The following is a 27283-nucleotide window of genomic DNA, read 5'->3' as shown; positions in this document are numbered from 1 at the left end:
ATCGGCCTCTATCCGTGTGTCAAACATTTGAGTCTAGGTATATATGAAGGTGCGTGTTGAAGCTACCAAACTTATAAAATTGGTGTTTTTCGGTTAGATTCTGAAAGTAAAATCTAGATTCTAATTTCGGAATAGGTGGAATTAATGTACGTTTGATGAAATGAATTGTTAATTGAAAATTGATTTACAACTGTAATAGGCTAATAGCTAGCCTTGGCTGAAGATTCCATTTTACTGCGGAAACATCTCCATTCTAATATGTCTTAGCTAGATCGCTCTTATTGATCACTGAAATGTTGTATGCTATCATGTGATCGATGCTTAGTTGTTGCGTTCCATGAATTCATATATTAATTAACATGCCATCCATGTGATGTGACTTATCATTCTCTTCTGTTTGCAGGGAGAGGGGTTGGTGGATGAGGTAACATACAAAATAAATAAACTGAAAAAGCGTATTCAAGCAGAAAGGGTTGGTTTTGTTAAAGTGAGTCGATCCCTGTTCTTAATTTGAAGTAATTTGCTTTGCTGTATATATGTACGTTGTTCTTCAGTCTCTTCATCTGATCGAATGTTTGCTGTATATGTATGATAAAATGAGAAATAAGTACAATTTTATGGGTGGAATGTGTGAGAGTAAGCATGATCAGTTATTATATGTATTTACACAGGAAAAAGTCATGAGGAACAAAAAGAGAGTAGAAAGCGATGCCGCGCAGCTTTTGTCATTAGCTGCTTCCAGAAGTGCTACAGCTACCGAAGATGATGATGAGATTGATGGCAATCGCAGCAGCTTAGCTGGCACAATGCTTTCCTCAAGGATTAAAAATCCTCTCTGTGTAGTACCTGGAAAAGGTCAAGGATTAATTATGTGCGACAAAGATAACAACATCACTACTCAAGATGTTGTAGCCACTATTCATGTAACTTCCAAGCTTCCGCTCGTCATTCATAAAATACCACCTTACACTACTTGGACATTTTTGACCAGGCATGTACATGTGATCCTTTTAACTACCTACCCATATATATATATATATATATATATATATATATATATATATATATATATATATATATATATATATATATATATATATATATATATATATATATATATATATATATATATATATATATATATATATATGCATATCATTGCTCTTTTCGTTAATCTGTATGCCTGAGCATTGATCATTTTCATTCTACTACATTAGTTATTGTTTATGAATTCTTTTGGCTTATATATATATATATATATATATATATATATATATATATATATATATATATATATATATATATATATATATATATATATATATATATATATATATATATATATATATATATATATGCGTTAGCGTTACAGAAATGAGAGAATGACTGAAGATCAATCAGTCATAGGGAAGCGATGTAACTACTATGATCAGATTGGGGGTGAGGCTACTATTTACAATCATACTACTGCAGAAGCGATTGCTGAACAAGCTGAAGATCAGCCACATGAATTTTCTGAGGCCGAAAAAGAAATTATAAGGTTAAAACCTCTCAACTGTGTAATAGTATTGATCCAATAACATTGGTTTTATATATAGTTATTGGTGCAAAAATTAGTCGCTTAATTTGTCCCATAAAATTGCAACCATTCATGATTACATATTTGTCCTTGTGCTAGCTGTTGTCTGCTCTACATTTAAAGTTATAACAGTTGGAAACGAAACTACCAATTGCATGCTTCTAATTACTTACTTGATCGATCAGTGCTACCTGTTAATTTTTGCAGGATGGTTTGCCAGGAATATGAACTAAGCGAGGAAGTCGTTACAATACTGAAAAATTTCATTGGTGGAACTACTTCTGAAATCAATGTGATTAAGTTGCACCAATATTATCTTTCAATTTCCTTTTTTTCAACTTCTACTTTTTACTAGTACATATTTCTAGATAATTTGAACTGAGATATTAATTCTTCATTATTATTGGATGTATTTGTTTTATATATATGAATATGATACAGGAGGTGTATAACATGCTGAAGGAGAAGGATGAAGAAACTCTAAACCAAACTAATGTATCTGCAGCAACGGAGGCTGAGCACACCATGAGTGTGTTTTTGGAGAAAAGTCTAACTACTGCTTTAGATTCTATTGATGCTCTCTTTTGTCGATTTTGTCTGGTACTTGTGCTTCTTAGCTTTTTTAATTTGTTTCATATCTGTCTTATATATATATATATATATATATATATATATATATATATATATATATATATATATATATATATATATATATATATATATATATATATATATATATATATATATATATATATATTTGGTTGATGAATTGTATACTCCTCACTCTCTCTAGCTACTCGATTAAATTCACAGGTATTTGACTGTAATCTCCATGGCAATTCCCAGCCCATTATCACTCGTGTAAGCATTTTTGGCCTTCCAAAAGTACTGCAACCTTTTTAATTACAGCTAGCAGACACAACCTGCATATATAATTAACTGATGCATGTATTTTCATTTGCTTTAATTATTGCCAGTTGCAACCACAACAGTACACCCCTGATGAGTCTCAGGAAGACGAGAAACCTTGTAGTGATCAGTGTTATCGGCTGGTATGAAATCCTATTTACTTTTCTTATTTTTGTTGTACGTAATTCAAGGCAGAATCACCTTCGATCTCTTGATTCTTCTAATTTGTTTGCAACATCAAACACGTAATCATGCACTGGGGAGAAAAGATACTCTCTCTATATATATATATAGCAGAATTGATCCACTATTTCAGGATTAATATGGTATGTATTAAGTTGGACCAGGTTTGGCATATCTGTGATTATTGGTACAATAGGTCAATCTTAATTCATGATTAGAGTTGCTGAAGATGAGTACGTTCGGCTTAGAAAGTTAATTAGCAAGTCGATTATATTGATTAATTTGGTCCGTTTGAAGTCAGATTCTACTAATTTTACTTGGAGGTCATTCCAGCGTGTCACCATTCCTGCATCTTGCTCTTTTATGCTTTAATTAAATTAGGTCCATCTAAGTCATGCAGCTGTAAAGGCATCTTTTTTGTTCCATGCATGCTCCCTCTTCTGATACAATTTTGTGTCTCCATTCCTTGTTTCTTCACTTGATCACCCTAATGGACTTGAAGAATACCGGATGTATCAACATTAATTAGTTAATATATAACATTTTCTATCAATAAAGGTGACATGAAGACCTGCAGTGAGAGAATGCATTGCATTTGTGTATTCATATGAAAACAAAGCCTAAAAGGTGGTGAGAAATGAGCAACGTTTTGAGCACTTGAATGAATGGGTAGGGCAAGTGATCGAGCTCACTGAAGAATTACTGATATATAGCAACATATATATATATATAATGGAACATAGGGTTGTTGATTGGGAAAGCTAGCTCTGGGAGCTAGATAGTTGACGCCTGTGTATAAGGAGATCTGTTGAGAACTTTAAGCCTATGCATGGTATTTAGGGACCGGAAGCTAAGTTGGGGGATAAGATCGATGGCTATTATTATGATAGACTAGTTTAAAAATGGTGTCATGAATCAAATACCAGGAATTAGCAGATCGAATCTGTTATGATTTACGGATATCACATGTCCCATTCTTCTCAAATCGTGATCAAGACCAACACCACGGATAAAACTTGAAATGTTCAACCTAAGTAAACTCTATCAACCAATGTACAAATGTCTAACTAATACACAAGAAACACACAAATATAATTAATGCAAACAAATCCAAGAGACCAATTTGATTTAAGGTTGTTCCACTAACAATTTGATGAGTTTTGCACCCATCCATATAGTATTTTTAATATATATTTACTTCATTTTAAAATATACTGCATTTACCAATTCATACTAGTTTCTAATTTAATTACTTATTTTTTTAGTGCGTAAATAAAATATTTTTTCAATCTTTAACTTCAAAAATATTTATATTACAAAATAATGCTGGCATATAAACTTTTTTATTTTAATACAACATAAAATTTTCTTTGTTTTAGAAATTTATATTACATACAAAATACTGAAAGTAGCATTCAATAGAGTGTAAAAATTCTATTACATAAAAAAATAGCATACGGACTAATTTAATGATCGCAAAGAACTTGATTAGGTCCATAGGTCACTGTATTTTTTATAAAATTATTTATATTTATATTAGATGTTGTATTTAGAAAAGTTATAATTTATTATTTTGCAAAAACAACATTTAACATATAACTTTATGATGTTAAAAAATAATAGCATAAATTGACTAACATAAATACTAACAGCTCCAAATAAAATAAAATAAAAAGTTTAATAGATCTTGCATAATCAAATATCATTAACATATATCGAGTAAGAGCAACCTAAAGCACATAAAACTTGAACATCATGAATATAAAAGGGACAAATTTAAAATAGAGTACCAAAAACTTAAACAAATCTTAGACGATTAAATACCATTATGGATCAACATGCATTTGTCTAGGGCCGGATGGACATGTCTTTTAATAACGATCATGATGCCTACAAATTCCACAAAAATTAATTTTTTTTCCTCTACTGTTCATTCCATTTCATAGTCTTGTCGAGCGAGGACAACATTTTTCGTTTCGTTTTAAATCAATATTTGGAAGCATTTCTCAAATAGTCGTCTAAGGCCAATATGCTTCATGACGAACTAAGGAAAACTCATATACCAAAGTAGCTGAATACTTAACATGGAAATAGCATCTTTGACAACTCACTCAATAAAAAAATATACAAAACAATATATATGGTACAAGTTCTTAAATCTATGGTACGAGAGAGAAAGAGATAAGGAGATGAAAGCGGTTCTCCTAACCCGCATGAAAGGCCAAAGACTTAACCCGTTCATTCTCGGGGTAATGCTCTTGGAGGTACAGTCGGTACCACCATCCCCAAAACTCCCAACTTGAGCTACTTCAACCACCATAAGCATTGGCTCAAACTAAGCAAGAAACAAAACCTAAAGTTAGTTTGTCAAACTATGTCTTTACCTCAAAATCTCCTTTGCACATGCTATGGTCTCACCATAGGCTTACATAACATTTGACACATGGACATTCTATCTCTTTATCACATAAGTAGATCATTTTTACTACTCATCTAGTACTTAACTCATTAAGTACTTAATCTCTATCTTCACTCATACACATCATTTCTACTACTCATCTAGTACTCAACTCATTGAGTACTTAATCTTATCTTCATCTCTTACACATAGGTATTCTACACAATAACATAAGCATCTTCACATACCTACATACTTATTTATATGATTATAATGCATATAATCATATTATATCTCTTTTTATCATCTCTTATGTATTCAACAAATACATAAGAGCATTCTCATCCAACCATGTATACTCTAGGTAAACGTACAAGCTCTGATACATGATTTTAGACATGTATTCATAATATGTATTCATCTAACACTATATATATATATATATATATATATATATATATATATATATATATATATATATATATATATGTATAACATATAACCATTATCTAGAGAGAGAGAAAGAGAGAGAGAGAGAGAGAAAGAAAGAAAGAAAGAAAGAAAGAAAGAGTTGGAACTCACATTGTAAGTTAGTGAAAACTTACTACCCTTGGATCCATTCTTCGATTGATGTATCTTGATCCATTTTCTTTGCTCAAGGCTTATTCAAACACATATCAAGTTTCTTAAAACTTGTTCTAGCCTATTAAGAGCTTAATGACTCTTTTTGTCACAATGACCACTCAATGGATCATAATTATATCTTCTAAATTTCTATCTCTTAACATATTTCAACCAATGAATTAACTAAGCATCACATACTACCTAATTCATTACATTTTAATCCTTAATGCATCAATCATAATCCTCACTAGTTAGGGTTTCAAACCCTAACTCTTAATGGATTGATTTCACCATGGAAATCACTTCCAAAACTTGATTAAAGCTTGTAGACACTCTCATTAACATCATAATCAATCTATAGGTTGATCAATTCAACCAATCTAGTTGGATAAATCATACCTTAATGGAAAGAGGATGACAAATCATGTTAGGTTCTGTCTCTAGCTTCTCGTGGTATGATTTTGGCATCAAAATTGCCACCTCTTTGCTCCCAATAGATATCCCAAGAAGAATGATCGGAATGAGCTCTTAACACTATTAAACCCATGTTTTGACCTTGAAACCGTGTCGCGGTAAGGTCCATACAACGCCATGGTGTGCGTAAGTTGGTCATGGTCAGCCACTAACTGATCTGCAATGACTATCTCCCATAACAACCTACTTTGGCTACTGCGGCGTGGAACCCCATAATACCACGCCGCGGGAAAGTACGTTGCCATCCACTTAGGTCGAGAAGTCTCTTCTGAAACCTCGTCACCCTTATTGTGTTTTGGTAAGTCCTTTTCCGTGTTGCGTGGCTGCAGGTCCGCAAACCTCATTGTTGATTCCATTTTAGTCTTGGGGACAACTTTCTTCCAATCTTCTAACGTACATATCTTCTTCGTCTTAAACCTGTTTCCAATGATATTTATATCCATGTGAAGGTGGGGATGATTTCTAAAACTCATTAAGTCACTTCTTATTGACTTAATATAGGCTTAATCTATTAAGTCATAAACTTCGCCTAAAAACATAAAATTTCTCATTTTACCTTTTTGGCCAAAATGCATCTTCTCATGCATTTCCTCTCTTAAAATCATTTATCTAATATCATCTAAGTGATTTAAACTTATCTTATCCATTTTCATAAAATCATAACCTTATAAACTTACAAAATTCTCATAAATAATCATTTTGCCCATTTGGTCACTATATGACTAAAAGTCAAATCTCTCTAAATTTTAGGTTCTTAAAATCTCCCCCTCCTTTAAGAGATTCGTCCTCGAAATCTTTTCTTAACTTCCTTAGCCAATTTCTCACGTAATGGCTCCTTTATAAGGTTATTCTCTTCTTTAACCTCATAACCCAAAATAGCAATCTACTTTCCAATTCTTTGCATTCTCAAAGCAATTACCAAACTCTCTTTATTTATCTACTCATAATGGTTGTTAAGGGGCATCTACTACTATATCTACTCTTATGAAATCATATTTCATACTTAACAACATTTTTCATCCTTTTGTCCCACTTTACTCAATCAAGCATAAACTCACATTTTTCTTTCTTTTTCTCACAAGTGTGGTTTCAAACACACATCTTAAATATCTACTCTTAAGTAAGTTGCAAACCACTATGACTGCACTACTCTAACTCCACAATAGGTGGCAACACCACCACTTTTCTAGCTCTTTTCTAAGTTCTTAGTTAAGTATTACATCTAATCACTTCAACACTCATTCTAAATTTTTGTATGAAAACACAACATTTCTATTCACTAATCTTTTTGTGTTCCTACCCCAAACCTTCACATACACTCTTATGTTATTCACGAGACTCCAAGTCTCACTTCTTATATGGTAAATTCTTCTCAATTTACCATTCCAGCACTTTTCATCCTAAACCACTTGATCCTCAGGTAACTTCATTACTCCATTGAATCGTAATAAGTATCATGTGTCTGTAGTGCTCATACACCGCATACACACCATACTTATATAGTTTCAATATTACCACTTCATTACCTGATTCACAATTATCCTATCTCTTTTCTCACTACCCAAATTTTGAACATGAAAAATCGTAGGTATTCTTCTTTATCCTTCATCTGCTCATGAGCCAACTGTTATGACTTTCATACTTCTTCTTACCTACTCTATATTTGATACATCTAAAAGATGTATTTTCATATACTTACTCATTTTTTACATCGGGAAGTCACACACTCCCAGTGTTTCTAACTTTTCATTTATATATGATACTTGGTTATCTCATCCTCTAATGGGACTCTGCACCCAATCTTGGACTCTTCTCACGAGTCCACTAGCTTCCCACCATTTTATGCAACCTCTTACTCTCTTTCTAATTATCCATTATTACATATAAGTTCCAATCTTTCTTTTCTCTAATAGTTACTTACTAGGAAAGTGTTATATACACACATATATCTATATAATCTCATAAGTCTATCTCTTCCCACCCTATAAGACACATATCTTCTTCTTTTTCTCTTATAGACGCAATACCAATGTTTTCTCTTACTCTACATACTTCCACATAAGTCTACATCTTACTTCCACAGAAGTCTTGACATGTCTTCTCATGTTCCTTAGTTCCTAACATGGCAACACTCGAACATTCCCATGAACTTTCTCTTAAGTGTCAATCATGACTCTTGTTGCACCAGTTTCTCTCTATCTACACATCTATCTCATTTCTCTTCTAATTTATCTTTGGTCAATGCTATCACCATAGCATCGAAAAACATGGTGCAAGCTCTACCCATACATTTCATACTTTTTGCATATAGCTATGGACTTTCTCTTCTGCATTGCTACTTGCTCTCAAGCAATGCCAATATACTCCTGTACTCAGCAGTATAGTCTTTCACCCTCAAGTCTTTATAAGCTAGACTTTCTCTATCTTTCTCTACTTTCTCTGGGGATACCAACCCTCTTACTCTTTCTACTCTTTATGTCCCCTTTCTGGACACTCTTTCTCCACATCTCTATATTTATCTCTTTATGTCCCCATTCTCTCTAAGTCTCCACCATATTTTCTTCTTAGGGATACATACTCTATCTATTTTCCGTCTACTAGGACGCATCATCTGTAACATATATTCCTTTCATGATAACCATAGTATCATTCTTTCTACATACACTTGGCATCACTTTAACTATAGAGCCCATTTCTTTGTCATTTCGGAAAATGACCATTCTTGACACAAACCCTCGCGGTTGGTCTACTTACTAACCTCTAACTTATAGGGTCTTTATCTACACATCTATACCCATGTACCTAAATCTTATAGCATGGTTTATCACAAAACCAACTCATACTCTGATTCTTTTTCATATCCCACAGTTTAAGTCTAGGTGTGGACATATCAAACCTAATTTACTTAAATTATAGCTTTGGTACCAATTCTAATAACCTGGACTTTTCTTATCTAGTTATCTATGAATTATCAAAGTTATTTCTACAAACTGTGGAATTTTATACTTTCAAAAACAAAACACTTTGCATCCCAAGGTATATTCGGGTTTATAATAAAACATAAACATAATTTACAGCAACAAGGTACACGAAAAGTAAAAACTACATCTATACTAGTCCTTGTGCTCTTTCCTCTTCTCATATAATGACTAACAGCTGAATCTATAAAACATGAAAATCTACATACATCGAACCACAGGTCTGGTGAGTTATATCTTTTTTCATGTAATCATATTCTTCTTCTTATCTTTTTTTTCTTTACATATTCTAACATTTTTTATCTTCTTCATACTCTATAAATCTAATTTATTCTTTCTCTTAGAGCTTATCCAACTATTCTTTCTCTTTACATACTCTTTTATTCTAAGCTTGCCTTCTCATCTCATGCACTCTCTTAGCCTCTTCGCAGGCTCGTCTCATACTTTTCTCATACTTTATCCTCACCTCTTATCATCTCATATTGCATCCTTCTTATGCTCTATTCTTCTTTATATCTACCTCAAAATCTTCTTTACACGTGATATAGTCTCACCATATCCTTACATAACATTAGTCATATGGACATTCTATCTCTTTATCTCATCAATAGATCATTTCTATTACTCATCTACTACTTAACTTATTAAGTACTTAATATATATCTTCATCTCATCTACATAGGTATTCTACACAATACCATTATCATCTACATATACCTATTTTTCATTATATGATTACAATGCATATAATCATATTTGATCTCTTTTTAGCATCTCTTAAGTATTTAACAAATACCATTCTCATCCAACCATGCATATTCTATGTATATATATATATGTGTGTGTGTGTGTGTGTGTGTGTATATATATATATATATATATATATATATATATATATTAAAACATATAATCATTATCTAGAGAGTGAGAGAATGAGAGCTATAAATCACCTTGTTATTTAGTGAAAACTAATTATCCTTGGCTCCATTATTAGATTGATGCATCTTGATCCATATTCTTTCCCTTATTAGATTACACATATCAAGTTTCTTAAGAGTTACATTTGCCTTGTAAGAGCTTATTGACTCTTTTTGTCATAATGACCACTTAATGGATTATAATTTTATCTTCTAAATTTCAAACTCTTAACATATTCCAACTAATGAATTAAGCATCTCATACTACCTAATTCATTATAATCTAATCCCTAATGCATCAATCATAGTCCTCACTAGCTAGGGTTTCAAACCCTAACTTTGAATAGATTGATTTCACCATGGAAATCACTTCTAAAGCTTGATTAAAGTTTATAGACACTCTCATCAACATCATAATCAAGCTATAGGTTGATCAATTCAACCTATACAACATATCAATTCCATGCAAAGGTGGGGATGAGTTCTACAACTCTATTAAGTCGCCTCTTATGGACTTAATACAAATCTTAATCTATTAAGTCGCAAAGCTGGCCCAAAAACATAAAATTTCCCATTTTATCCTTTTGGCTAAAATTCATCTTCTCGTGTATTTCTTCTATTGAACTCACTTATCTAACTTATCTTATCCATTTTCATGAAGTCATAGCTTCATAAACTTACAAATTTATCATAAATGACCATTTTTCCCTTTTGGTTCATATTTTGCTAAAATTCAAATCTCTTTAAATTGTCCCTAAATTGTGGGTTCTTACAATGGTGTAGATATAGCCTTCTTACTATCCAAGGAAAACCACAATAACACTTTCTTAACGTTTTCCATTTTGTGAGCTTGAGATTCTCTAGTTCTTGTCTCAAACTATCTATATACCTAAAAGGTTCCTTGCTAACCCAAAGTCCTTTTATTTTAAACTCAAACTTAATGAATGGTTTAACTTGTTAAACCCCAAAAAAAACTCATTGAAAACTATTAACATGTTGTTAACATACAAGTGTAAAGATATTCATATGTTCTATGTGATGAGATAATAAACACATGTATCTTTTACACTACTATTAAATCCGATAGTTAATATAACAAAATAAAATATATTATAGCATTTCCTTGGTGACAACTTAAATCCATCAAGTGATTTCTTATGTTTGGATGTCTAATCAGGTTTTCTAATAAGAAACAAATCTTTCGAGTTGCTCATATCAATTCTTCCAAATCACCATGAAGAAACATAGTTTACACATCCAGCTAGTACAAATCCATTCTAATTTATGTTTGACTCATAAATGGTGCAAATATATGATCATATTTGATATTGTTCAATTGTGAAAACTCTTCTACCACCAAGCAAGCATTGTACCTTCCATCAAATTCACCCTTAATACAACTTACATCCAGTGGTGTGACCCTTTTATATAAAGGATCAAAATTTCATGTATGATTCTTAGAAAGAAATATGTGTTTCCTCTTGCATTACATCGAGCCATTTAAAAATATTGTTAAATTCATTGCATCATTAAGATAACATGGTTCATTTTTCACTACGTGAAGTAAACAACCTAATTGGTCTTTCTTTATCCATTTTCATTATTTTTTTGGGTCAATTGATTGCATGTGTGCTAACACATAAAGTTCTATCACTTGTATCACCCTTAGCTCTATTTTGATTCAAAATAGCTTATGTTTGAACTACCTACTCTTGTGTGTTTTTTAAATGTCTAGTATCAATCTTAGTTATCTTACGTATCATTTTACCTCGTTATTTTAACCAAATAATATATTTAATTTCATGGGGCTCTTGTTTTCTATGTCATATATTATAGACAAATACTAGACGTCCAGAACTACGAAGATAACTAAGATTAAACTTAGTCGTATGTTAAGGTTTCATGAATAAAAATTATTCATAAGACATGTCAATTTAGTGCATGAATGAGAATATTACATCCTTCTTCATCATCATGCATAAACATATAAATATGTCAAACTTTTTGAGGTTCACCAACCATTAAGACCGCATAAGGGTTTTCACACAAGGTTTGTTTTCAAAATATTCCTTCTTCCCATATATTATATGTTGGGTATTTAATGGTTAAACTAAGCATGCTTAATAAACTTTATGGAATATGCGTAAAACACATGCCAATATGATGAAATATAATAAAATAGAAGGTATTATCTGTATAAATGCATCATCATTTTATCTAAGGTAAAAAAAGACAATTAATCATTTAAATATTCATGTATGAAACATTTATATATCACATATGAACAAGATTTATACAGATGAAAGGCTAAGAAAAACATTTGAAAATTTCATGTTGATGATATGAGACTTGTGCAATTGTACTAACAAATGGCATAGACTTAACGGAAATTTGAAATTCATTTCTAAAAAACTTGATTCTCATCTATTTGCACCCTTAATCATATTTACTTGTTTCATTCTCTCCTATAAGGATATATGAATATGAAAATTACTTAAAATATGTCAAGCTAGGATTTTCAAAAGCTTACCTTTATTTGCTATTTCCAAGTTCCTCCTTGACGTTTTTGGATGTTCTAACATTTTTTAGAGTGTTTATTACTTTACGATGAAGAATAATGATCATGTTTCACTTGGCATTCCAATTAATTAGATTGCATTACTTACTTGGTTTTGGTTTCATGAAAGTTTGACACAACATGCTTTAGTTTGTATTATCGTCATGGAATCTTACTATGATGCTTTTATCCTTAGTTTGTCATCAATGGTCTAGCGATCACATGTTTTAATAATCTTTCCATCACATACTTTTAGCCTTAGTAATTCACAACTAGCTTGATTTTTCATGCTTATTGAACTTTTAGGTTTCATTTTTCATGTTTCCTTTAGTATTTTGTAGCTTTTTTAGTATTTCTTAATTTTTGTTTTACTAGTTGTAAATTGTTGTGTATAATAATCCGCCTTTAGCTACACGAGTGTTTTCTTATAAGATTTTTGTGTTTAAAATCTTTAATATCTCCATGCATTTTTTTTATCTTTCATTCCATACTTCTAAGGCTTATGTTCTCTCTAATGTGTATTCTATCATTTTACAATAATTTACAATGGTTTATTCTTTCATTTTACTATAATTAAAAAGGTTTATGTAAATATGAAAGCCTTCATACATTATCCAACTTCATCCAAATACCTTTGTAACTAGCTTCTAAACTAATTTATATTATCACATTTTCTTCCATTGATGACTGCATTGTAGTGATTGTCCATTCCTAATTTCTTTTTAGGTTATAAACCACCAAATGAACATGGTCCCCCTTGTTTCATCTTCCATTATCATTTCCAGAATTCTCTAACTTCGTTCTGTTTTTAAATTTGAAATGAAGAACTTAAATCAAGATATGATTTTATATGAGTACATGTACAAGTACCAACATTTAGTGAAACATTTGCATGCACAACTAAAATATTATTCCAAGAAATAAGAAAGTATTTGAATAGAACCACAAATACAACCCAAATGACTCCCTACCTTTGATACCATATGTTGTAATAAACGTGTCAATCTCAAATCATGATAAAGACCAACAACAATATAGAAAAAAATGAATTAAATATCCTCCTGCATTTTCTTCCTGCATATCCTCATACCTATCTTAAATGATGTCATGTAAATATTGCAGACGTGATATTTACATGACAATTGTTTGACTCATGGAACAGCGTGTCATGATGTGTTTAGCTACAAGATTTGACGTTTGGTTGGTGTTAGATAGGACCATAACAGTAGGGAGTGCGTGTTTACATTGTGATAGTATGGTCCATTAAAGGGTCAATATATTTGTTATATGTGATTTGTTTTGATAATAATCCTAGATGATTACTATTTATGTCTTTTTGTTCTGTTTCCTAAGTAGATGATCATCTTTCATTACCATTTATTGTTATATTTTATTGAGATGATTTGATAATATTTTTCAGTTACAAGCTGCAACGGTGTATCCAGAAAGAGCCAACTCAAGTAACATTGATGCAAGAACATCAAATAAATGTCCGGTTGAGGACTCCTCAGTAGGTGTTGATCCAGGTCATACTGCAGAACATTAACTTAGTGATATATGGGGCATTAACTAGTTCACCTTAACTACATTTATGAATTTTAATAAAATGATATGATACCAAAACAAAGAACGTGAATACATAAAAATGCAAGGTCCAAAAGCAAACATGCACGATGCTTGAAAAAAACAAAACAGATTACTAATCATATACAAGAAGATTCCTAAAAAAAGCAGGAAATGTGTTAATTCTGGTAACAGTTAATATGGCAACTGAAGATAGAGATATGACAAAACTAAAGATTTGGATATTAGCATACCAAACATAATTGAACCATGGATGACAAGCTGCAAGGAAGCCATTATCTTCGTTGATACATTTAGTTTTGCTCTCTGTGTGTTTCAACAGATATTAGTAAAAAAGAAGCATTTTGGAAACCTCTTGAGAAAGATCTATACTTGAAGGGACTCCAGATATATGGTAGAAACAGGTATGAGGAACTTGGTTGTTGGTATTTAGCAGTGTTTTCTGATCTGGTTCAAGTTTTGATGCCATTCATATATTCTTAATACACGAGTTATTGTTTTCCTAACTTTTTATAAACCTTTTGATGACTTACAGTTGTCTCATAACAAAAAACCTACTTCCTGGACTGAAAACTTGCACCCAAGTATACAGCTACATGTGTGATGGAGGCAACGATATGAGAAGCGGTGTAGATCATAAGGTTTATTTTCTGCATTCTATTGGGTTTTTTTCTTTCTGTCCACTATAACTAGATCATAAGAAGCAAAAGACCTCGAAAGATGGAATGGAATTACACCAGCAAAGAAAAGACATACATTGATCAAATATTGCTTAGTTTTGTTTGTTTCACAACATCAACATTTATGTTGTGTTAGGGTCAAGAAATGGCATCAAGATTGCAATTACTTGGTCGTAAGGGTAAAGCAAAGAAAATAAAGTATTCTTTGAAGTCGTCTGGACATCCACCAAAATGGAGACGAATTGCTTATGAAAAGAACCGATCAAAAAAGCAGTATACTCCATGTGAATGCAAGTCCATGTGTGGAAAGGAATGTCCTTGCGGAAAAAATTCTACTTGTGAAAAGTATTGCGGGTATGCAACTGCTTTAAGCATGTACTTCTTACATTTATCTGAGTTTGTCAAGTCTAGTACGTAATCCATCAATCACACACACATACACATTTGCATAAACTAAACCAAAGTGTGTATATGCACAAATCATCTTACATGTGTTTCTTTTGCGGAGACTAATAAATGATCTTTTAGGTGCTCAAAAATGTGCAAAAACCGGTTTAAGGGATGCCACTGTACAAAGAGTCGGTGTAGAAGCCTAAAATGCCCATGCTATGTTGCTTCACGTGAATGCGACCCAGATATTTGCCGAAATTGTTGGGTGAGGTAATGTAATATCTAATATGCATACATGGTTTATCTTTTTGTGAATTAATATTTTTAAAAAAAAAAAAAATAGTTGAGTGAATCTACTATTGATATTGCAGTTGTGGTGGTGGGTCATTAGGTGAGCCCTCAGCCCCTAGAAAAGGAGAAGGTCGGTGTGGTAACATGAGGATCCTTCTAAGGCAGCAGCAAAGGGTGAGAGCACTATGCTTTTTCTTACTCTAGATCTCCTTTTATAAATAATAATAATAATAATAATAATAATAATGCCTAACTTAATTATTCTTATTAATTGTGTTCAGATCCTTTTGGGTAAATCTGATGTTGCTGGTTGGGGTGTATTTCTAAAGGTAAGGAGGAATGTAAACATCCATATATGTTGCCTATATTAAATAACAAATTTAATGACTTGTTTGAAATTTTCATATCCCTAGAACTCTGTCCGCAAAGATGAGTATCTTGGAGAGTATACGGGTGAACTCATCTCGCATCAAGAAGCAGATGTCCGAGGGAGTTTATATGATCGTATAAACTCATCTTTCCTTTTCAATTTGAATGCTGAGGCAAGCACTTCCTTTTCATACGACTTTGTGTGTGTACTATCTCATATCTATCTATCTATCTATATATATATATATATATATATATATATATATATATATATATATATATATATATATATATATATATATATATATATATATATATATATATATATATAGTATTAATTAGCTTTTGAAACTTGTTTATACACACACACAGTATGTGATTGATGCCATGAGAAAAGGAAACAAACTGAAATTTGCCAACCACTCATCAAAGCCTAACTGTTATGCGAAGGTATATATGTTTTGTTTTGGTCTTAATTCTTCTTTAATTTGGTCCAATTATGAACCTAAGCATTGACATTGACATTGACATGCAGATAATAAAGGTGGGAGGTGATCATCGTGTTGGCATATTTGCCAAAGAGCATATTGAAGCTGGAACAGAGCTCTACTATGATTACTGTTATGAGCCTCAGCATTCACCACCATGGGCTCTCAAACCCCCTCGACCAAAGAAGCACCAATCTCATCTATAAAAAGACTTTTTTTTTTTTTTTCTTTCTGGTTGTTGGAATGAGAAGCTTTTTGAGGTCATCTTTTGGTTGAACTAGACATGGTTTGAGCAAGTGTAATAATGTTTCTTGTTGGTCATAAAAGTAGGAATGTGTTGCATAACATTGATTAGAGTTTAGAACAACAACTATATACTTGGATTGGAAGAGGAAACTGGGTGGCTATATAAAAATTGCAGCATTTAATTATGTTACAAAAGGTATCTGAATTGAATCACTGCGCACATAACTACTGTTTGTAAGCTTATTGGACTGCAGATGAAGATACAAGAGGTGATTCCAGATATCTGGAACTCCAGGCAGACACCAATGGCTGCAATCTTCCCCTTTGAAACCACTACTGCTCCCCTTTCTTCTTCCATAAATGGATGGGTGACCATCAGTTCTGTAATCTGACAAACGGGTTATGTTCAAGAAGCTGACAGGGGTTTTCATCTGCTGTATCACCTCTTCCACAATCACATTCTTTTCTGGATAATTATTGATGGTTGCAGTTTGGTGGTTGAGGGGCTGAGAAGCTTCCTTACAATGACCACCAGCATTCCAACTGCCTCCCCTGAAATGGGAAGGAGCAGAAGTTCGAAAGAAAACTTGTGTCTTTCTTGGATTGATGTATTTATCAAGCCATGATCCCCAAGTTACCATGGATTTCCTGAAAGCTGTTGACACCTCAAGATGAGGCACAACATTATCTCCTTCCTGATAGTAAGTCACCCTGTGTCACAGTCACAGTTTTAATTTTAGTAGGAGTTGAGACAAGACAAATGTGATGAAAAGAAAACGTTAATTACCCTGATTTAGTTTTGTAATGGCTCCACCAATGAGCGGTGTTGAATATGAGAAAGTCAGCTCCTTTCCATCTGGATGAGCTCCTATCAACCGTATCGATCCGCAGGGTCTGCAACCGTTTCCTTCCAACTCTTGCCTTCCCCTCATGAACCAAGAAATGGGACACATAATATTCAACTGTGCACTTGTAATCCTGTCACAACAAGAGAACTAAGTAAACGGGAATATATACCAGATCACATTTGACAAAAATCTTGATTACCTACCACAAATCTGAAACAGTAGTTTCCTTTCTCCTTGGTGATACGCCTGCCATGTGTCTCATAGACCTTCTTTGGATCTTTAACAGCACTCATTAGCAAACATAGCATGGATTCCCATTGATTCCTATTGATGGAATCACCCACAAACACTAGCCTTTTTCCTCGGATCAGTTCCAGCATGTTTGTTGCGTTGAACCTATATTAATATACAACATATATAATTCATTCAAAATCAGAACCCAACCAATGTTTGCAGCTTTATGCATATTTTGGAATCAAGGTAATCAGAGAATAACTCTCTGTGTGAAAAGTGCTTGCAAGACTAAGCATTAAAAAAAAAAAAAAAAAAAAATTACCTTGGAATGTAGCAATCTTGAGGCTGCCACCTCCATTTCATATAGTCTTTGTCCAATCTTCCATTGGCCTCACAATTGAAACCTTCATCTATAAAAGGGCAAGTAAAAGTAGAGTACAGAGGATAAGTCTCATCATAAACCCATTTCCCCTTTGTAACATCACACACCGTTTCACCCTTTTCTTCCTGAAAATCACTTGTGTGAACTCCTTCACTTATCGACTTCAAAAACAATCCTTCAGAGACCAAATCCTCGGATTTATTTTGAGGAATCGTGTGATTCGTAGCTATCGAAGTATGGATATGAAAATCTGAAAGTTTAGTAGCATTTACAGCATCAATCTTGTGTGGTTCCAGATTTGGCCGTTCACTCTCACTTGATTTTCTCTGAAATTCATGAAAGCTGAAGGAAATGTTGGCACTTTCTGATGTATTCAACGGTTTACCGAAATGGGTTTGATTAAGATTTGCCACTAAACGTATTGGAAAGTTGGAAACGAAGGGTTGGGAGTGGACTTGAGAGGGGGGTTGAATCTCACTGAACTGAAAACGGGTTTCTCGATTGATGAGAAAGGGATCACTTTTGAAAACCCAAATAGAGAAAAATGTAAGAAAGATGATGGAGAAGGAGATAGTTAAAGAAAGTACAAAGAATCTTGTGCGTTTGAAGGAGAAACTTCTTTGTTTCTCGATGGCCATTTTGGGAGTGTGAGGGTGAGGATGAGAGGTTCAAGAAAAAGGTACACATGGAGATGGAGTATGAAGATGACAGAAGAGAACCGACAGTGACAGTGAAGGGAAGCAGAAAATTAAGGCGGAGTGGTTCGTATGTTGCTCATATTATAATAATTTTGAAATGTTTATGTTTATGTTTATGCTTATGCTTATGCGTATGCTGGTGGCAAGCACATGCGTCTTCTCGTCGATCACAAAGTCATCCCTTCCTTAATCCTTATCGTTTCTTTTGTTTTCTTTGTTTTTTTCTTTGTTTTTTGGTAAATAGTAAATACACCTACCTGGAACTTGTGTAGTTACCATGGGAATCACATGATCACAACCTAAAATAAGATGACCTTGAGACTTTGTATTATATGAGCAATCATCACAATCTGCCTCATTCAGAATTCAGAAAGAAAGGCTGGAAATTAAATTAATGCTAATATTTGTAACCATCCATTATATTCATTTGGTAGGGATTTGGTAAGTTCATGATATTTGACATCACCATCACAGATCCTTATTACTCTGCCATAATTGAATTTTAGTCCAGACTATTCTGTTTATATAAACATACAATACAAGAAAATAGTTTATTGTCAAAATTGCAACGTCGCTTATAAAAAGTTACATGACATGTTTAAAATCTGGATCCGATTGTCACTTTAATATTTGGAAACAGGGTACGGAAATTAGCCCAATAATTTAAATCCATTTAATTATTTCATCATTAAATCTGGTCCCACACGCGAAATGCCAATCTCCTGACCTTCAATTGAATTATCCATAATTTGTCCAATAATTTTCATTTTTTTTTAATATTCAATTAAACTATATATCATATCACCAACAAATTTATTAGCTAGGGGTCCCAAAAATCAGAAGTAACTGAAAATCCGTAAACAAAAAGTGTATAATCTTAGATGTATCAATCGAGGGATAATGATTTGAAAGGGTAACGAACTTTCGACTTTTGTCATATTTAGTCACTAAACTTTTTTTTGTTATCTATTTGCCATTGAACTATTGAAACTGCTCATATTTTACCCTTATGACCGGCTGTTACCGGTCATAAGGGTAAAATGTGAACAGTTTCAATAGTTTAGTGGCAAATAGATAACGAAAAAAAGTTTAGTGACTAAATGTGAACAAAATCGAAAGTTCATTTCCCTCTAAAAAGTTCAATGACTAAATGTGAACAAACTTCCTATTGTATTATGTTTTGGCAAATTATTTATTTTTGTTTAATTGTAGCAACATTTATTGATGAAGAAATCTATGAAATAAAAAAACAAAATGTAACATCCGGATTTCCAGATATCGTAATTTAAGTATTTTTCTTTTGAGTTAAGAAGAGAGACTCGACGAGTTTACGCCTCAACTCGTCGAGTAAGGTTGCGACTGATGACTCGGATTAATGAATGGACTCGACGAGTCGGTGAGGCGACTCGACGAGTCCGCGTTGTTGGCAGAAACCCTAAATCTTTGGGCCCGAGCCATATTTAAAGGCACTTATGGCCTTCAATTGCGACTACCTTTCCTATAAGTGAGAACCCTAGCGAGCTTGAGTGTGTAGAGTGAAAGGAAGAGCTATCTTGAGCTTTTTGGTGTGATAGATCTGGACCCTTCTAGGTCCAGAGAGCCGAGAATATGAAGCTTTAGTAGAGTAAACCTTGGGGTTCGAAGTTAGGAAGCATTTATGGGATTTTTATGGTATATATAGTTATTTTCATCTTACACATAGATATGAAGTATTTTATATAAATTACGTGCTATGTGTGCATATTATTTGAATACTTGTTGTCTATGCTGGATGAACGATTTTATACATGTTTTAAAAGATTTAAACGGTATATTTATTTTATATCTACAAATATGTTGCAGATGAAACATGGGTAGATGAAATAGTTGGTGTGTGATGAAATAAAATGATGAGAGATAAGTGATGGTAGAAAGGTGATGATAATTAGGTAAATAGATGATGATGAATATGTGATGTAGGATGAAAGGAGATACCATAACCTTAACCGAAAATGTGGCGATGTAGTCATCTACCAGAGTATAGATGACGACCATGGACTATTCTAGACAACCCAGTGGAAACACCAGAAGGCCCATAACCTGTAGGTGATGAATTACGAGTTTAGGCGATGTTGTAACTACGTATTCATGCGATGATACTCTAACCCCTTACTATGAATTACGAGTTCAGACGATGTTGTAACTACATATTCATTGGATGTCACAAATTCTGCATGTCAAACTAATGGTCATAATTCACATCAGTGAGAATGATTTATTTTTTTGTAAAACCAAAATCAGATTGGAAATTTTGATTTTTTATTTTGGAAAATGTCAAACCATTGGTTTTTTATTTCGGTTTTAGTTTTTTGTTTTTTTTACATATATTTTCAGTTTTTTTTTTTTTAATATTTTTAATATTTTTTATTTTATAATTTCATAGATTTCTTCATCAACAAATGTTGCTACAATTTAACAAAAATAAATAATTTGCTAAAACATAATACAAGAGAAAGTTTGTTCACATTTAGTCATTGAACTTTTTAGAGGGAAACGAACTTTCGATTTTGTTCATATTTAGTCACTAAACTTTTTTTCGTTATCTATTTGCAATTGAACTATTGAAACTGTTCACATTTTACCCTTATGACCGGCAACAGCCGGTCATAAGGGTAAAATGTGAACAGTTTCAATAGTTCAATGGCAAATAGATAACGAAAAAAAGTTTAGTGACTAAATGTGACAAAAGTCGAAAGTTCGTTACCCTTTCAAGTCATTATCCCTATCAATCGAATATATTCTGTCTATTCATCACATAAAAGATAGGGAATAGGACTAATTAAGGTAATTAACTTTTCGGTATGTTCACATTTAGGTAACTATTTTTTTTTTGTATACATCTAGGTAACAAACTTTTTGGAACTGTTCACAAATTACCATTATGACCTGCTGTAGTAGGTTACATCTGGCTACAGTAGGTCATAATGGTTACATGTGAACACTTTCAACAAGTTCGTTACCTAGATGTATACAAAATAAAAATAGTTACACAAATATGAACAAAACCAAAAGTAACAGTAAATTAGACGAATGGTCACTGTGGTTTGGGGGAATTTGTGCATTTGATCCCTAACTTATTTTTTTAATTCGGATGGTCCCTATTGTTTATTTTTGTTGCACTTGATCTCTGTCTTACCAAAAAAGACTGTTGTGCCCTTATTAATTTATTTATTTTAATTAATTTTCTTATTTATGTATTTTTTATAAGTTTAAAAAAACTAATAGGCCCCACATATATGTATCTCCTCACCATACTATCTCTCATCATCCTCAACTTTTATTTATTTTCCATTTTTAATGATATCGACGTCTTCACCATCCATTCTTTTTCGGTCCTTCAACTCCAGTGAACCAACACCACAAGCCACTAAAGTGATGAGACAATGTGTTATGGTGTTTATTCGCCATAGTTGAAGGACAAAAAAAAGGATGATGAAGACTTCCATGTCAGTAAAGATGGAAAGAAAATAGAAGTTGAAGATGATGAGAGATGAGATGGTGACTGGTGCGACTCAGATTAAAATTTTCAAATGTGGTTTCAGGTTTACGACAAGGATATACAAATGTGGGGTTTATTAATTTTAGTAAACATATAAAAACAAATACATAAATAAGAAAACTAATTAAAAAAAATAAATTAATAAGGGCACAATAGTCTTTTTAGGTAAGACAAGGACTAAGTGCGCAACAAAAATAAACATTAGGGACCATCCGAGTTAAAAAAATAAGTTAACGACCAAACACACAAATTCCCCCAAACCATAGGGACCATTCGTGTAATTTACTCTTACTTTTGGTTTTGTTCATATTTAGGTAACTATTTTTTTTATACATATCTAGGTAACGAATTTGTTGAAAATGTTCACATATAACCATTATGACCTGTTGTAGCTAGATATAACCTGCTATAGCAGGTCATAATGGTCTTATGTGAACAGTTCCAAAAAGTTTGTTACCTAGATGTGTACAAAAAAAAGATAGTTACATATATGCGAACAATCCGAAAAGTTAATTACCTTAGTAAGTCATATTCCCTAAAAGATAAAACCAAAAATTGTAATCCTCGTCTAAAAAGTTTTGGACTTTCACCATTTATGGATGAGCATAGGACGGGGTACCGTTCCCGATTTTTCGAATGTCAAATTTGATCGAAAGTCAATCCTGAATACCATTATGAAATAACGTTGCCGGTATCGTTATCGGGAATGGTACCGATTTTCGGTACTAGTACCGATACCGATGGTACCGAAACCCGGATTTCCTGATTTTGGAATACTGAATACCGTCCCATATTTTTAAATTTGGTACCGGTTACGGTACGGGATCGGGATTTGATACAAATTGTTCATCCATAGCACCACTTGTCTAAAACTTTAATTTTGTTGAGTATTTTTTCCTCTTAATTTATTTGTTTACTTTCTTTTTATTAACTGAACTATCTTTTAAATTAAAAATAAAAAAATACAAACCACCTCTCTCTCTCTCTTTCTCTCTCTCTCTCTCTCTCTCTCTATATATATATATATATATATATATATATATATATATATATCTTCCTCTTTCTTCCCCCAAACTCAAATACCTAAAATCACGGGACCGACTTGGGGAAAAGTGGTATAGGTCTTACTATTTCAATAGGGGGAAGAAATTTTGTGGGAACATTTATCTTGATATTTGCAGCAACAATAGGACCAACAGTATATATATATATATATATATATATATATATATATATATATATATATATATATATATATATATATATATGCAAGGTCGGAGACACTAATCGGGAAGGCAGCATGTGCAGGGCTGGCAATGATGATAATATTTTTATCCACCATTCATATCTCCAGAGCACATCGAAACTCATCTTTCACCATCGCATTAGCAACACTTTGTCACTCCTGTAGGCACAAGTTTCGGCATACATCCTTGCACAAGTACCAACCTCCGTCTATGTTCCTTTTATTCTCAAAGGTATCTTCCATCCCTTCATATCTAGTGGCATCACCGAGCCCTCTATGTAACACCCTGTTCGGGATCATTCCGTGATTCAGGGTTGTGGGTCGGAATTCGATTGTGTAAAGGCTTTGGGCCTTAAGGAGGCGATGTTTAGACCTTTTGGAATGAGGTAATGATGATTATGAGATCTAAACCTTTGAATTGTGTTTTAGAGTCAAAAGGTAAAACGAGAAAAGTCATAGGTCGGTTTTTTGCATGAAATATGGATTTTTGTTCTAGAAGTTTTTAGTCCAAGATATTTAGATAACATTGTAGATCTCTTCAATACCTTTCTGTGGATATAAAGATCGTTGAAAACGGAGTTGGAACAAAGAAGTTATGACCATTTGAAGTTAGGGCGGTTTTGGGTTGAGTCGTGTATGTTGGGCGTACTCAATGTGTACGATGGGTGTACTAGGGCATCCCTAGCACGCTAGGCGTAAATTGATTATGTTGGGCATACGTGATCAGTACCCATACCCTATTTACATGGTTTGAACCCTATTTAAGCTCATTAACTCCCCCCCCCCCCCCAACCCATTTCATTCTCATCCTCCACATCTCCAACACCCTCTCTTGTAACCCTAACCCTAGATTGAGCCTTGTAAGCAAAAAGAATGTGTTTTAAGTGCTTTGTAGTGTTCTTGGTACACCTTGGTGAATAAGGAACTCATTGAAGAAGTTTTTGTTGCATTGGAGCTTGTAGATCCACACTTTATTCACTTTAATCTTTCTTCTATAGGTATAAAGTTTGAATCTTGATGATGAAATTGTTAGATCTAGCTAGCTTTAGGTGTTATGAGCTTTTGCTCACTTTATGTGCATAATGTTTAGATCTTGAAAGTTTGTGGCCTTGTTATGGATAAAGTTGAAAACTTTATCCATCTAAACATCATTTTGATTCGGATCTGAAGGTTGGAGACTTGTACTTAATGGATTAAGCTGACAAAGATGCACTTTCGGGTCACTTTGAGACTTAAAGACTAGATCTTGTTTGTTGGGGCCATTCTAATGGATAAATTTGGAAACTTGATCCATTATTGAACTATTATGAACCATAAAAATGTCATCTTTTCTCTTTTATCTCTTCCATACAAGAGTTGTGATGTATTATTAGGTTAAGAACTTAGGGTTTTAGACATTAAGCACTTTATAGCCATGCAAAGTCATAAAGGTGGAAACTTTATGTGACATCCCCATTTTCACGGCTAAAAAAACCGATTTGTTTATGCTTTATTTAAAAATCAAAGTATATATTTAAGAAATATATTGCGGAATTTGTCCCCAGAAAAACATAATAAATTTATTATCAAAGCATTTCCGAAGAAATGAATTTTCTTGATATTAAAACTTTAGGGTGTCATCGGCAATACAGAAACATAAGCATAAACAGAACTTACATTCATTTATATTAGGGATCTATATCTCTTTAAATCTCTCGGTGTGGTGTGGCTTTATATCGACACTTGTGATACAAATAAACTGAGTGGGTCGGGTTGGGAAACCTGGTGAGTACATAGGGTTTTCAACCCACAATAATAAAGATATTATGTTTTATCATCAAACAATTAACCCAATTACTCATCCCCATTATCTTCTTTATTTCTTAAGGATTTACCCTAAAAATCATCTATCACTCATTCCTAATGATTCCTCCTAAGGAATAGGCACAAAGTCACATCGTCGCTAGGGTTTATATAACAGGCACTAAGTCCATAGTTGTCAGGGTTTATACAGCATGTGCTAAATCCATAGCTCTCATTTATTAAGAATCATCTATCACTCATTCCTAAGGATTCCTCATAAGGAATAGGAACGAAGTCACATCATCGTCAGAGTTTATACAACAGGCATTAAGTCCATAGCTACTAGGGTTTATACAACATGTGCTAAGTCCATAGCTCTCATTTATTGACAATATTATTTTCGAGAGTCCACTCACAATACATGTCAATGGGTTTTTAGAGTACATCCGATGAACATATTATTCACACACCTACAGGTTGCGAGCCTGCTAGTGTTCCACGGACCATCTAAAATAGTCCATGGTTGTCATCCATACTCTGCTAGATGACGGGGCCAACGTTTAGGTAAGAGCTTCTCTCATTTTTCACCTCTCACTCTCATCTCACCTTTCTTTTCATCATCCAACTCATCTTTCTTCACACACCAGCTATTTCATCTATCCATGTTCTACCCAACATATTTGTAGATATAAAATACATATATAGTTTAGATCTGAAAAACAAAGTTTAAATCTTTCATCCAATATAGATCTTAAGTAAACAAATAGTATGCACACACATAGCACGTAAATTATATAAAATACTTCATATATATGTGTAAAATGAAAGTAACTATCCACTCATTTTATTTAACGATAATCGGGCAGCACTTCGTCTCTTAAAACGATTGTTTCCAATAAAATCGGGATGTTTTCTCAAAAACCGGGCTTCACGTGGGCAGAGTTTCGACTCGATTTTTTTTCGGGGACTTCGAGGCTTCGGGACTTGCTTCAGGTATTAGGGAGGTTCCCTAGGCTTTGGGGTGATTTAGAGTGGCTAGAGAAGTGTTTTAGAGTGAAAGAAGATGAAAATTAGCAACCATTTTCGGAGTGCTTCGCTTGCAATGTATAGTAGGAGTCTGACCCTCGATACGTTGGGCGTACCTGCGAGGACGCAGGGTGTTTCGTATGTTGGGCGTACTTGCGAGAACGCGGGGCATTCCGAGAGATGTGTCGTTGGTTCGGTTTTCGGGCCTTGGACGTGCCGATGTGCAAGATACGTGTTATCCGTCCAAAGGAAGAGGTGACATGGCCAACTTCTGACCTAGTCCGAGTGCGCGGGGCGTAAACTCGTACGTTGGGCGTACGGCTTTGGATAAGTCTCGAATTTTATATTTAAAACTTCAAAAATCCATATCTTAGCATACGAGCTCTATTTTTTGACGTTCTTTATATTCACACGTAGGCGAGATTATACTTTACAACTTTCGTTTAGACTCTGTCGGCTAATTTTGACTTTATTTTTAAAGTTATATTTTTAACAGGTCAGGACAGGAAAAATCCGTTAAAAATTCATAACTTCTTTATCTGACGTTCGTTTTCGTCTGTCTTTTTACTGTTGAACCACTATTAACAAGATCTTCGATTCTCGTTTAGATTGTGTCGGCTAAAAATCGCTCGATCTTTAATTCGAATTCCGAACTGCATACTGCTACTCCATTTAGATCGCTAAGGCTAAAAACACTTTATTGTAAATTCACTTTTTACGTCATATAGCGTCTTGTCGGTTCTATCGTGAAACTTCGACATGTCATAACTTCTTCGTTATAACTCGGATTTCGGTATTTTTTATATCTCTAGAATCCTTGTTTTAACTACTACAAATTTCTTTATAGATATCAGGTTTATCT

At 33.3% G+C, this 27283-nt stretch overlaps 2 protein-coding genes across 2 annotated transcripts; one reads left to right on the top strand and one right to left on the bottom strand.

Annotated features, from left to right (window-relative positions):
- Positions 1–536: 536 nt before the first annotated feature.
- LOC145014780 (histone-lysine N-methyltransferase EZA1-like) lies at positions 537–16627 on the top strand. Its single transcript, XM_078973221.1, has 15 exons — positions 537–923; positions 1434–1540; positions 1787–1871; positions 2021–2179; positions 2557–2631; positions 14040–14145; positions 14526–14607; positions 14739–14844; positions 15020–15237; positions 15412–15543; positions 15645–15738; positions 15846–15893; positions 15978–16106; positions 16306–16383; positions 16469–16627. The coding sequence occupies exons 1-15, from the start codon at positions 537–539 to the stop codon at positions 16625–16627; spliced, it is 1965 nt and encodes a 654-aa protein (XP_078829347.1).
- A 177-nt stretch (positions 16628–16804) lies between these two features.
- TBL6 (TRICHOME BIREFRINGENCE-LIKE 6) lies at positions 16805–18932 on the bottom strand. Its single transcript, XM_078975210.1, has 4 exons — positions 18072–18932; positions 17719–17911; positions 17455–17645; positions 16805–17378 (listed from the first exon to the last, which is right to left on the bottom strand). The coding sequence occupies exons 1-4, from the start codon at positions 18767–18769 to the stop codon at positions 16850–16852; spliced, it is 1611 nt and encodes a 536-aa protein (XP_078831336.1). The 5' UTR covers positions 18770–18932; the 3' UTR covers positions 16805–16849.
- Positions 18933–27283: the final 8351 nt, after the last annotated feature.

Source organism: Lactuca saligna, chromosome 9 (genome assembly GCF_052625555.1).
Source record: "Lactuca saligna cultivar CGN05327 chromosome 9, ASM5262555v1, whole genome shotgun sequence".
Taxonomy (NCBI): Eukaryota; Viridiplantae; Streptophyta; class Magnoliopsida; order Asterales; family Asteraceae; genus Lactuca; species Lactuca saligna.
The sequence above is the reverse complement of the archived record's forward strand: the minus strand, read 5'-3'. Positions and strand labels throughout refer to the sequence as shown.